Source organism: Choloepus didactylus, chromosome 14 (genome assembly GCF_015220235.1).
Source record: "Choloepus didactylus isolate mChoDid1 chromosome 14, mChoDid1.pri, whole genome shotgun sequence".
In the NCBI taxonomy this organism is placed as follows: Eukaryota; Metazoa; Chordata; class Mammalia; order Pilosa; family Megalonychidae; genus Choloepus; species Choloepus didactylus.
This window is the reverse complement of record NC_051320.1, coordinates 50433310-50447858: the sequence shown is the minus strand read 5'-3', so window position 1 is coordinate 50447858 and position 14549 is coordinate 50433310. Positions and strand designations below refer to the sequence as shown.

The following is a 14549-nucleotide window of genomic DNA, read 5'->3' as shown; positions in this document are numbered from 1 at the left end:
AGAATTCATGTTTCAGAGCTGTACTTTAAAAAATACCTATTCGCTCAGCACTATAATAGCATATAGTGGATCAACTTCTTTCATAATTAGCAAGAAATAACCTACTAAAAAAAATTCTTAGTTGCATTCGGCTATGGAGTGTTTAGTAAGGGCATACTTTAGGAACTTGGGATCTACCTTTAGATAATAATTTTTAAAATGTTATTACAAATTCTCTAAACAGTAAAGACTAATCTGATATATGGTTTAAAGAGAGACAAGACTATTCAGAAATGATCATCAATAAGGGAGGAGTAAGAATTGCTGGATGATGCTATTCAATATGAAGGGATGCCTGAGGCAAAGACTAATAGAATGTAGCTAAAGAATTGTGTCAAACAAAGGATCCCAAAGATGGTTGGCTATAAAAGTCCAAGGCATAAGAAAAACCAGGTATTTCAGAGAAATACCACCATGTGGGTAGTAGTCAGAAACCATAAGTGCATGAGATTACCCAGAGAGTGTAAGGTGATAAGAAAATTACCCAAGGATTAACTTCTTGGGAATATCAAATGTAAGAAGTGAGGAGAAAAAGATACCCAAGAGAAAAGAAAAGAACAGAGAAAAGGACTGAATAAAAACAGTCAAAGAAGTGAAAGGAATATCAAGAAAGAAGGAAGTGTAAACAGTAGGATAAGTGTTTGGCATTTGATGATCCTTGAGAAAGCAGTTAAAGGCAATGATGGCAAAGGCCAAATGACCCTGGGTTGAATTTCAAAAATCTAGGTAGAGAAGGGACAGGAGGTTGCTGGAGGTGAAAGGATAGTCAAAAGTTTTATTAGGAGTGAAACAGGTTATAGGCTATGGAACAGGCTGACAACATGGGAGAGGAGAGAACTAACTAAAAAGGTCCTTGAGGAAACAGAATCAAAAGTACAAAGACTGTCTTTCCATCATGGGATGGTAACATTTCTATTGGCTGGAAGTGGCCTAACGATGAATATAGTTATAGGTTATTTAAAAGGTGAGAAGCAGAATTTGAAATGAAAATTTGAAGCAGGAATTCCCAGAGCCACAATTCCCAAGACTAACTTCCATGAAGACATGGACTAGTCAGTCTTTTCTCTGGTATGTCCCAACCATATAAAAGGCAAGAAGATTACTGAGAATGGAAAGGACAGAAAGCGGATAGGAGACTTAACAGAAGAACAGTCTAAAATATCCCTGAAAAGAATGCAGACTGCTGACTGGTGCCAGGTAAAACAATTAAAATAGATAAGGGACCAGCTAAGGTTAAGACTGGTTTAAGGTGCCATCAGTTTGTTTTGTTTAGGACTCAGTGGTCGGGGGGGGGGGGGGGGGGTGTTGAGCATAAATTATTGAACTGATTCAGTGTTCGGATTTTCCCAGGTGAGGTAGACAAAAAAGCAAAGATGCTGAGGATGTCAATCAGAGTAGTTCTGAAAGTCAACCATAGACAGCAGTGGTTCCCAAAACTGGTTCATCTCACAACCATCTGGGAAACTTAAAAACTGGATTCCAGGGCCTCATCACAGACCTACTGAATCAGTCTCTATGAGGGTGAATAGACTGATATTTGTTAAACTTGGGCTGAGTAGGGAAGGGAGGGAAGTTGGGAAAGGGCAAACAGGAAAAAATTGGTGACAAACCTGAACATCTCACTGATCAAGAGGAACATGGCAGCCAGGAAATCAGAAGGGGGTGGGTTATTGGCAGATAGTGTGATGCAGTATAAGGTCTTACGTAGAACAATTTGGGCTGACAGTACAGCAGGGCTATAGGAGTGGGTGGTTAAAACAGGGTAAAGATGGCAATTGATGGAAGTGAGGCCAGCAAGGACCTATAAGGCTAGAGGTGTTGGGTAAGTTGATCAGATGTCTTTTAATGCATGCAGAGGAAAAACCATGAGGTTAGATGAGCTAGTAAGAAGTAGGTATAACCTTCAATGGAGAAGGGACTTAAAATGAATGTTTTGGCCTAAAAGTCAAATTTAAATAAAAATTCATCCACTCAGTAAGTTAACTACTGGGCACCTACTGTGTGCCAGGCACCATTCCAGTTACCAGCAGTGACAAAACAAGTCCCTACCCTTGTGGCAACTAAATAAATAAATAAATAAGAAACATATAGTATATCAGATGTTGCTAAGTACTATGGAGAAAAATTAAAAAGGGAAATGAGAATAACAGGATTAGAGGGGAAGGGGAGGGAGTCATTTGTTATTTGGAAAAACGATCACTAAGAATGTGACATTTAAGGAGAGACCTGAGGGGAATTAAAGAATGTTCCTGGCAAAAAAAATTTTTAAGTCCCTAAGGTGTGATGTTCTAGGCAGATGTCAGAAAAAGGATCAGGTGGGTATCTGGAGACTAAATCATGAGAGGAGGCTAAATCATTTTAAGGGCTCTGACTTTGTATGAGATAGGAAACCATATGAAGGTTTGGGGTGCAAAAATGAAACAATTTAACATTTTTAAATGAAATAGAAACTGAGATGTAACAATTCATATTATTTAAAAAGATCTTTAAAAAAGTAAACACTGATAACCAAATACTGGTAGTAACTAGGCACACAAAATATTTTTTGTTGGTTCAAACTTTAACAGTGGTATAATATTCTGGAAGTCAAGTATATCCCTGAAGAAAGACACAAGGTAACTTACTGCAATTTGTCTTTTATCTGTTTCTCCTCTTTTATGATGAAGATCTAGACAAATCAGTTAAGAATAATGAATCTGACAGTATTAAATATCATGACAGAATCTCAACTCTATTTTACATTTTTTATCTGAAAAACACACAATATCACATACTTATTTAATTTCAGAAATGAATTGTTCTAACATCATGTATTTTGATGAAAGGATACAAGTTAAGTATTCCAAAATGGTAACATCCCATATGTAGTCATAGTAGGAATCCATAGCATCATGACTGAAAAATATAATTCAGTTATTTCCTTTTTCTTATGCAGAAAAATTTCAATTCCCTTTTATTTTAAAAACCATTCATACCTATTTTGTTCCTGCAGTGATTTAAAGGCTGTTTTGTAGTCAATTTCTCTGAGGAACTGACATAAAATTGCCACCTACATAAGCAAATAGAAAAATGGTTTTATGTAACTAGTGTCAACAATGATTCCCCTGGTTTTGAAGTAGTAATATTCTCTTCTTGTTATATCAAGAATACCTTCTTTAAGTAATTTAAGAAGACTTACAGATTGCACAGAGTAGGTCAGGCTCATACTTATGAATTCCATCCAATTTTAATGTCTACAAACCTTTACACAAGTGTCTCTCTGCCTGTCTGAATGAGAAGCCAGCAAAAGTTACATGGCATTAAGGGCATACAGAATATGCAATTAAACCTTTCATAGCTGGCAAGTACAGAAGCTCATTTTGGCAAAATTTAAGCTATCAGTGCTGCTTAAGACAAAGATGAGATCTATCATCAAGCAGGGATGGCAATCCTAATGCTACATCTTTTTTTAAAAATACTTTTAACTGATATAAGTAACATAAGATAAAATACACCCTTTGAAAGTATACAATTCTGTGGTTTCTAGCACATCCATAAAGTTGTACAATGATCACCTTTAACTAGATCAAGAACATTTTCATCAGCAGTCACTCCCCATTCTTTTCCTCCCCACCACTACCCCCTGCAACCACTAATCTTTTTGTCTCTATAGATATCTATTCTGGATATTTCATATAAATAAAAATCATATAATACACGGCCTTTTGTGTCTATCTTTTCACTTGGCATAATATTTTCAAGGTTCATCCTTGTAGCATTTCTCAGTACGTCATTCCTTTTTATGGCTGAGTAATATCCACTGCATGTATACACATTTTATTTATCCATTCATCATTGATGAACATTTGGATTGTTTATACACTTCGGCTATTATGAATAATACTATGAATATGCATTACTTTTTAATGGGCACAAATGTTAGCATTTTTCTTGATTATTGTATACCTAGGAGCTAGAATTACTGGCTCACATGGTAATTCTGTATCTAACATTTTGAGGAACTGCAAACTTTTGCAGATTGGCCATACCACTTGAACAGCAACGAACAGCAATGTTCATTATAAGGGTTCCAATTTTTCCACATCCTCACCAACACTTTTTAGTCTATTTCTTAATTATAGCCATCCCAGTGGGTGTGAAGTGGTATCTCATTGTGATCTTGATTTGCATTTCCCTGATGACTAATGTATATACTTACTCTTAAATGTAAAAAAAAAAAAAAAAAAAGCTTTCTTTCTATATTAAAGGTTCAAAGGTCAATACTTTCTAACTCATAAATACTTGCATTTTAGCAAAAATTCTATAAACTACTTAAAAACTTAAAAGAATATGCCAAACTCTTAGACACCAAACTTTAAGTAATTTTGACATGGAAAATAAGTTACTTCCCAGTCTAATACTGGAAGTTATATGTGTGTATGTGTGTGTGTGTATATGCCTCTGAAATATAAAAAAATAAACTAACATAAAATAAACTCACCTGTGTGTGGCAATTCAGCAAAGAACAACATTTTATCATCCGTTTTATTACCTACAGAAACAAGATCCTGATTACTTTCAAAAACTGGTTAAAATTTTTAAAAGCTTATTTCAAAAGTCATTAATTTTAGGTATTGAAAATGCCATTTGTTAAATTATGGTACCAGTGGCCTAAACCAGAGGATATGGCAATGCATATAAAAAGAGACTGACCAAAATCTGAGATTTAAGAGGCAGAATCAATATGACTCGATAGCCAATTAGATATTGGTATTTGCTACACTTGGGGTGAGTAGGGAAGGAAGGGAAGCTGGGAAAAGGTCAGTAAAATAAGGAAAAAAGCCAAAAATAATGCTCAGTATTTTAGCTTTGTAACTCAAATGGTCAACAAAGGAGAATAAGGTGTACGGTATCTGGGGTTTATTTGTTTTTTGGAAGATCAGGTGAGTGTGTCAGGAGGGGAGCTTGGTAAAGTAAGATACTGAAATGGGTTTCGGAAAGGTTGAGCTTGAGGTGTCTGGGAAATCAAAGCAGTAATGGTCTATGGGCAGCTGAAGTTGGAAATATGAAGAGCAATCTGGCCTAATGCAATCAGTTTGGGGGTTACCATCACATACTCAGAAATAAGTACACCCAGAGGGAGTGCAGAGTAAGAAGAAAAGGGGCCCAGAAAAATATTTAAAGACAGGCAAAGGAAAGAAAGCCCACAATAACAATTTACCTGGTCTGTATAAACATCCGGGGGCACAGCCTTATTAAAGAAATCAGAACACACAGCTCCTGCCTGGAGGTAATAATGAAGAGCCGCCGAATACTGATTTGTTGCTGAAGCAGAAATCAGAGATAAAGAATTACCTATCATTAGATAAAAGAGTTGGAAAAAGAGACAGGCCCTTTTTATGGAGAGTCAGGTATAACTTCATGAGTTGACAAAAGCAGATCTCAACCATAGGGATAAAACATTATATATACCCAGGGCAAAACTAAAACAAAACAAAACAAACAAAAAAAAAACACTGCCACTGCTCCTTAACATTTTAAAAGGACAGTATGATAGATTCTTTGCTTTCTAACATGTATCTGTCAAAAATTTAGCTCAGATTTCTTGTCAAACTTACTAATACAGAATTTAGTATTTATTTCTCAAATGACCAAACTAGAAACATGTCCTAATTTTTCAAAGTTGTATGGAATCAACATATCTATTCTGAACATAAATATTAAGATCTTGATGATAAATTCTTATGGTTGGGTTTGGGGTGAAAATGAACATTAAAATCAGCTCTTATTTGCTTCAAAATAATTCAGTTGGGGGAGGGGGTGATGTGATGATGTAGATGAAAGTAAAGGTGAAACAAAGCCTGACATGAGTTAATTGTTAAAGCTAGGTGGTAGGTGTTTGGGGTTCATTATACTATTCTCTCCACTTTATATTCTGAAATTTCCCATTAAAAAAATCAACTCCTAAAAAACTGCTTCTGAAATGATACCAGTCAGAAAATGTATTTGATCTGTGCCATAATAAAAATATTGGAAATTTCATTTCAAGTTGGAAAATCCTATTCACATATACCCAGATGGGGTAAAAACAGGAATCTATCCCAAAGAACACAAATTAATAATCAAAATTGCCTGAAGATATTTCAGAACCTTTAAATAGCAATATTTAAAACAAAACTTTACCCTTATTCCTTAAGAATGCTTTACCAACTTATTAGATGAACAAACATTCATTATTTTAAAGAAAGAGTAGTCAACATAAACCTAAAAGCATTTGAACCAAAGGTTTTGCAAAGAAAAAATATATACATGTATATGATTAGTTTTTAAATGTATAAAAATTGTAGGTTTACTCTTAATTTTACCTAGGAAGAGCTAGATAATACCAAACAAGACTTTATAAAATTTAATAAAGTAATGTAATAAAATGTACAATATATTTAATTTCACTTTTAAAAGGGCTACAAAAAGAAAACATCACAGAGCAACCAAATATAGCACTTACCAAAATAAATGTCTGCCTGAATAATTAACCAGGAATGGTTGTTTGGATTTATACTGAGTGTATACCGAACTAACTCTTTCACTGTGATTGCCACAGCTTCAAAATCCACTGACTGGAGGCTAAGGGAAAGACAGTTAACATTAATCTCTATTTTTAAAGTTAGTTTCAAATCCCATACAAGCATGTATTATAAAACAAAAAGACTTAGCCAAAATTTAGGTGATTATATATATAATGCTAAACATTACTGGCAGTAAATATATAAAAACTATCAAAACAATGAAATCCGAGAAAGTGTGATAAGCCAGCTTTAGTAAAGGGATTGACAATAATGTTTTTTGCTGTTTTTTATTCAAAATTCCATAGAAGATATCCTAGATCATACCAAAAAAGTAACTTTAAATCTTTTACAAATGTATAAAACATAGAAGTGGTAGGATAAAACCCTTTTCTTTTTAGCATAATTGACAGGCAATGAAAGAGTAAAGACAGGCTCATAAAATTCCCCTAAATGATTTTTAAGTTCTGTCATCACATACACACACACGAAAGCTCAAACACTAACAACATTGCTATGTGGCCTTCAATCTACTTTGTGACTTCTGGAAAAGGTAACTGACTCCCCTTAGCATTAGACATCTCTCGGATCTCACGAAGCTAGGGGCTAGATGTGGGAAGTATACCACTTCGGTACATTTGGGTAGCAATCAAGAGTCAAGAAATGGATAGGAAATGGGGGCAGCTACTCTGAGCCTGGTTAAACTTGGAAGTCTTGGAATACAAAATTAGAAGATAGAACTATGTGGAAAAAAGCCAGGCCAGCACCCAAGAAACACAGCTACTAGTGGTAAAGATCACAGGCTCTGGATTCAGACACACGTGAAGTTCAAATCATGGCTCTAACATTTACAAGATGAATTTGGACAAATTGCTTCTGTTGCCCTCAGGGCTTAGATTTTATCATAACTCATGACTGTGCCGGATATAATAGGAAAGGAATAGTGGTATTATTAGCAAATATCCAATTTTGTATTTACAACAAAATAAACTGGTATATGACTATATATTACAGGAATTTACAAAACAGTAACAAGTCTAACAAATCTATCTGTATATCAAACAATCTATTTTATAGTAATACTTAATCTAGTGCCATTCTTGCACTATTATTGGAGTCAATAAGGGCTCTTGCTAAAGAGAAATACTTTTTCTGATCAAACATTGAGTTACATTTTGTTTTCTCTGGGTCAATTTACATTATTTTTATTATGAAGATAACAGTTAAGTCTACTAATGTGCCAGTTTTTATTCTACACACCTAGCTTAGAAAATGCATTAACTTATCCTCATAATTTTTAGGCAGTTACTATTATTATTATACCCGTTTTACAGATGAAGAAACTGACTCAGAAAGTTATTTAACCAAGTTCATAAACCTGATAAAGCAGAAAAGACGGTGTTCAAACCCTAAGAGCCTGGCTCCAGAGCCTCCACGCTAAACCATTCTTTTACCTCATTTATAGATACATATTTAAAATCGATCATTAGTTTAGAGTCTATACTTAGGTTAAAGAAGTAACAACGACGAGAGACAATCAATTAAAAAGACAAAACTATCTGTGCCTGAGATATTAAATATTGCTATCTAATATACCAAATTTTATGTAAAAAAATAGAAATATATTATGACAATATATGCAGTTGGAATGCTAGGAAATTTGCACATTTGTTTCAAGAAACATGGTGATCTTCAGGGATATAAACTTCAGGAAGTGGAGGAGTGCACAGTCATCCAGCCACTTCTAACCCTCCAAACCTATTCCAGAATTGCTTCCAAACTCTAAGACTGAAATGAAATCAAATCACTTATTGCCATTCTATTGCCTGCTTATCTACCTACTAAACTCTTCTTCACAGATGCCACTGAGAGCAATGAAATGAGGCCTGGCTGTACCCTGTCCTTCAGGTGCAAAGTAAGAAGAGATTGGGAGTGGAGGGAGGAAAAGTAACTTTTGTGAGGAAACAAACTGACTCTCCAGTATGAGAGGTTGCTATGTGTAGGAAGAGAAAAATATAAATGGCTTCTTCTTCCAACAAATGGAGAACATTTGTTCTTCCCTAAAAAACATTCCCCCACCATCTCATTGAGATTCTTAGGAGATGAAAGAGATGAAAATTTTCTTAAAAATAATTAAAGAATTTCCTAAGTGTACCTACGGGGGTGGGTGAGGTAGGTGGTGATGGTTTCTGATAATCACAGTACTAGGAAAAAAGCTAAAAGAAATTATGAAAAAACAAATCATTTTCAAATGGACACTTATAAAAGGAATAAGATGCTAGAAGTCTGATAGAAAATCATTATTTCATGAGGTTCAATTCCCAGTTCTATCCACTGACAAGTAATCAGGATCACTCAGAGATTCTGTTCTACCTAGGGGCTGATATACCTTAGTTCTTACAGAGCTATGCGCCTTTATCTATAATTGTTAGGAGGATAATGACTATAATAGAGAATCACTAAGCTGGTCATAGACTCCAAAAAGATTCATAGCCTTTTAATCAAATTATCCAAGATTACAGCAGTTAGGATGGTTTCTAAATATACATAAGTAATTTAATAAAAAGTAAGCTATAATAATATTTCTTACTTGGGAATGGAAGATGGCCAAATAGAAATATGTTCAGCAGTAATATCATTCACAATGTCCTCCTTTAAAAAAAGAAAATGATTTAAAAAGAAATATCTTTCAAAGAAGTTTCTAAAATGAAATTATGGACTACTGACCCGAACATTGTGAAGTTTCACAAAGAGTGATAAGATGATAGTCAAAACCAATGGTTCCTGTGAGAAAGAAAACACAGAAACCTTAAATTCTATATATTTTAATATTTTTCCTATCATCCTCAGGGATATCAAGTACTTTCTCTTCCAAAAGACCCTTGCTCTTTTGGGTGAAATTTAGCACCTGCTTATTATAGAGCACATTAAATATCAACTTCATTTTAAATCTCAAAAAATCACAGTAGACAATTAATCAAAAATTAATTAGAGAATATTTATGTACTGGCCTGTGGCATCAATCCCTGGGCTCAACTCCCCATACAACTTTTGAAATTGAGTAAATGGATCTCTTTTCAACTAGTATTTCTAATTAGCTCCAAAAACAAATGAGTTTCTATTCTTAAAATAACATTTAAACAATGGAACCTAGGTTATGTCCAGTAAATAAATATGGTATTTATTCTATCAAGTAAAATTTATAATAAACTCAGGCTTCACACCCTTTGGTCCTTTTACGAAGACTTCTTTATAATTTAAAAAATATCTGCTCTATTTACTAAAACATATAAGGTAAATGTAAAATAAACTTCTTCATTCAGATTACTCCAACCCCAATAATGATTAATGAAGATAAGCATATTAACAGATCACTTCAATAATCTCATCAGCATTTGAAACACTCAATATTTTCACACTGAAAAAAAATCAGCAATGATAATTAGGTCAGTTTTTAATAACACTTACCCGTAATTTTTTGATAAAAGAAAGCAGCTCGCTCCTACAAAAAACAAAAATTTTTAATATATACACTTAAAGTAAAATCAAGAAAGTAAATTACAGGTAAAGGTGCATTCCTAATTCTCTAATTTTGCATGTGTGAAAGGGAGTATAATATTCTATTGCCATGATAACGTAAAATTTCTTCAATTTTTTAATCACATGTAAAGTCTTCAGTGCTATCCAACCTTAGACACTTTGATTTTGAATTCAAGTTGATTATAGCAAATGATTAATAGACATTCTCTTAAAATAACAAATAAACAGAAGGTATTTCCAAGGGTGGCTATGGTAGACAAGTCCGTCAGAGAGCAGTACCATAAAATTCTTAAAACTGTCCATCTTTATGATATACAAGGATAAAGAGAGATATTCTTGAAATAGTACAAATAGAACAATATTAAAAAGAACTCAAACAATAAAACTGACAGAAACTTACCGATACATTATACCTAATGTAGATTCTCTCTGCTTTATTAAACTAACTCTGCCATCATTTCCTCGTTTGTGCTGACTGGACACACTACAGATCTGAACAATAACTTCCCAAAGGTCTTTAGCAGTTCGTCTACTTTCTTTAGGGCCTGGAAGTTCTCTGCATGTAGCTGCTAAAAGTTGTCCAAGCTACATAGAACATGAAAAACAAAGAGAAAATACACAAAAAAATAATCTGTAATGTCATACATGATTGTTCTGTTATCAAGGTACACTTGAAGAAAGATGGATAATCGCCTGAATGTACTAAATAGTTACTTTATGCTGTATATTCTATATAGCCACTGAGGAATACATGGCTCAGTGGTTACTGACAGATAGGAATCTGTTTGGAGAAGAGGATCCTCTTGTTCTATTATATAAACTTCATTGTATCTAAACATTTACAGTCAAATAAGAACAAAAACCAGTATAGTCTAGTAATGATTGGGAAAAAAAAAAGCAAGTTGCCAAATATACATTGTATGAGCCCACTTTTATTAAATATAAAAAATAAATAAGCAGATTATATGGTGTGTGACCATATCTCAATAAAATTGCATTAAAAAAGGAAAAAAACTAAGGTGTGAAAACATGTGTGACAATAGAAGACATACTCCACAGTGTTAACTGTGGTAAAAGCCTAGAGGTGTGGTAAAATTTAGTACTTAAATTCCTCTATCTCTCACAAACACACAAACACACACACATACACACAAACTGCCTTTAATCAATTTTTTCCAGAGAATTTTTTTCTTTTGATAAAAAAACCAAGGAAAGAAAAGTTGGCAAAATTAGGAAACAAAATTTACATCAACTTTTCTCTAAGAAAAATGGTAGCAACAGGGGAAGGAGCTACTGTTGCTATAGAAGGTAGGATTAAGGAAGGATATGCTAATAAAGACCTTCCTAAAAAACAGATTACTGAGTGATAGATCTGAATAAACGCAGCTTTAAAGACCTAAGAGACCCAGAACTAAAGAGAAGAAGGGACATAAAGCAAAAGGTAAAGACCAGCCCAAAAGGCAGAGAAAAAAATAAGCTTGTATCAAATGTAGTATTTCTTTCCCTCTACCACTTCAAAGCAAGAGAGGGTCCCTGTCATTTGTTCTTATTAAACTTTGTACACCATGGCTCTTTTAGAGGGTGAAGTGGCAAGGATAATTTCAAGCCCATTAGGAAACCCAAATTGGACACTAGAATATTTTCATAACGAAGTCACCATTGCTGAAGGTGGGTTCTTTAAGAAGGAAGGTAGGATTATAACAAAGATGAAAATTGGTGCTCCTGGGCTCCAATTTTTTTATGAAAAATTTCAAATGCAGAAAATTGAAATAATTCAATGAATACTTGTATACTTGACACACTGTAAATAAATATTCTGCCATATTTGCTTTATATCTCTAACTACGTATATTGTTTGGACAAGTCATATTAAAGTAAGTTGCAGATATGACATTTTACCCTTAAATACTTCAACATACATCTTCTAAGAAAAAGGAATTTCTCCCACATAACCACAATTCCATGATCACACCTAAGAAAATTAACAAGAATACTAGTGCTTTATAAAGCTAGTGAAAATGATATGAAAATCCTACCTATGCTATGGGAATGGAAATCAGGAGTCCATAGTCTAGTAGGACATTTCAACCTTCTTGCCTCCTGAAAATAACCTTTGATAGCTGGGATCTGACAACTGGGATCATAATATATTCAGCTATTACTACAATAAAATCCCAGGGATATTGTAGCCCATTAACTCATTTTGTTTTCTGTTCTAAGAGATCATATGCTTGGTTGAAGTTCACTAAATTTATTAAGAACCAAAAGAAAGAATTCACAGAGGTCAAGGCCCCAAATCAATTCAATTCCACAAATATTCTTGAGCACCTCTTAAGTGTTAGGCATCATGTAAAGTAGTGAGAATATAAAAATTAACTGTCCTCAAGAAGTTCACAGTCTTAATTAAAGGTACCAGGAAGTACTCTAGCGCTAGGGGCACACAGCATGATAAGGAGCAGGGGGAGAAGCAACTGGAGAAGGAGCCACATCTTAAAAGACCTCAGCAGGCCATATTAAAACCTTCTGTAGTCCCCCACCCAAGCTTTGAACAACTAGCAAGAACTGGCAGAAACATTTTTCTCTGGGATTCAGAAAATAGTTAAAGAACTGCAGTAACAGAGAGAGTACTGAATCAAGAAAAAGAATGCTTAAAAGCGGTAGTATCTATCTCCATGTGCCTTGGCTGGCCACCCCTCACTGGTTCAGTGCAGAGCCAGCCTCAGCCCCTAGTATGAATCCCTGGTCCTGGTTCTAGAGGGAACAGAGTAACCCTCGTGCACATACATATAGTGCACATACTATATCTGGCCAAATCTGTCTGGTGGTGGCCTAAGAGATTCACCTTTCCAGAATTCACCCCGTATGGAGAAGGCAGCTGAAGCAATACAGCAGTCAAGTTGTGCTGTCCAGGGCATGGGATTGCTGGCTGTGTGATACATAGTGTAGTGCCCAGGATCATAAGGAAACCCTTTCATAGGAAGAGGGGACATTCCTAGGGCCACATGTGAAAGCACAGACAAGAGGAAGACGCAAAAAGGGCAGGGAGGCCCCTACACTTTGGCCTGGAGCTATTCTCATACAACCCATTGTATGGATAAGCTCTGAAGGAGAGCACTTAAACAGGTCAATCTGCAAAGACTAGGAAAGGTATTTTCTTTTCCTCCTCCTTTTTTTCTTTTATTAGCTCCTGACATTCAAGGAAAACTGCTATAATACTAGCTGGATACAAGTTTAAGGAACTGATGTCACAGAGTCTAAATTTCAGTGAAAAGAAATATTCAAATGCCCAGGTTTCAACTAAAGACTACAAAACATACAAATAAACAAGAAGCAATAGCCCAGACAGATTAAAGTATTAGAAACCATCAAAGAGGAGGGCCAGATCTGAGACATACCAAAGACTTTAATATATGGTTCTAAATATGCTCAACGAGCTAAAGGAAAAACAAACAAACAAACAAAAAAAATATGGACAAAAAAAACAAAGGAAATTAGGAAACCAATGAATGAAAACAAAGAGAATACCAATAAAGAGATGGAAATTATAAAAAAGAACCAGACAGAGCTGTAGATGTTAAAAATTTCCCAGAAGGGCTCAACAGCAGATTGCAGCTGGCAGAAGACAGATTCAGTGAACGTGACAATAAGACAAATGAAATCATCCAGCCTAAGGAGCAAATGGAAGAATGCAGAAAAGTGAACAGACCTGAGAAACCTGGAGGATGCCATCAAACTTACCAGTATATGTACTGTGGGACTCGCAGAAGGAGAAGAAAGGGGAAGAGAGAATATTCAAAGAAATAATGGCTGAACACTTCCCAAATTTGATGGAAGACATGAATATGCACATCAAAGACACTCAACGAACTCCAAATAGGATAAACCCAAATAGATCCACAATGGGACATATAATAATCAGATTATCAAATGATAAAGATACAGAAGGAATTCTGGGAGGAGCAAGAGAGAAGCAATATGTCAAGTACAATGGAGCTTCAATAAAATTAAATGCTGATTTCTCATTAGAAACCACAGAAGCAAGAAAGTAGTGAAATGACATATTAAAGTGCGGAAAGCAAAAAACTGCCAATAAGAAATCTATATCCGGCAAAATCATCTTTCAAAAACAAGAGATCAAGACATTCTTAGATAAACAAAAGCTGAGGAACTTCATCAACACTAGATCAACGCTACAAGAGATGATAAAAGAGAGTTTTGCAGGTTGAAAGGAAAGTACGCTAGACAACAGATCTAAGCTGCATGAAGAAATAAAGATCTCGAGTAAGGGTAACAACATGGGAAATACATAAAGGTACCAATGTATTTTGGCTTGTAACTCCACATTTTACTTCCTACAGGATCTAAAAAGCAAATGCATAAAATGTAATGAGAAATCAGGGGTTTGGGACTCATAATGTATAAACATGT

The 14549-nt window shown here is 34.7% G+C and overlaps 1 protein-coding gene across 7 annotated transcripts in view; it reads right to left on the bottom strand.

Annotated features, from left to right (window-relative positions):
- The window catches only part of INTS8 (integrator complex subunit 8), a 110861-nt gene that overhangs the window by 3716 nt on the left and 92596 nt on the right, over positions 1 to 14549 (bottom strand). For 3 of the 7 annotated variants that reach the window (XM_037802745.1, XM_037802746.1, XM_037802749.1), the window contains 10 exons: positions 10522 to 10706; positions 10050 to 10083; positions 9309 to 9365; positions 9172 to 9233; positions 6524 to 6642; positions 5240 to 5343; positions 4520 to 4570; positions 3015 to 3088; positions 2870 to 2934; positions 2664 to 2707 (listed from right to left, as the gene is read on the bottom strand). In XM_037802745.1, the coding sequence (XP_037658673.1) occupies positions 2664 to 2707; positions 2870 to 2934; positions 3015 to 3088; positions 4520 to 4570; positions 5240 to 5343; positions 6524 to 6642; positions 9172 to 9233; positions 9309 to 9365; positions 10050 to 10083; positions 10522 to 10706 (795 nt within the window). Of the gene's footprint in view, positions 1 to 2663; positions 2708 to 2813; positions 2935 to 3014; positions 3307 to 4519; positions 4571 to 5239; positions 5344 to 6523; positions 6643 to 9171; positions 9234 to 9308; positions 9366 to 10049; positions 10084 to 10521; positions 10707 to 14549 lie in introns of those variants that run through there. The other 4 variants (XM_037802747.1, XM_037802748.1, XR_005211610.1 and 1 more) reach the window with 4 other exon arrangements.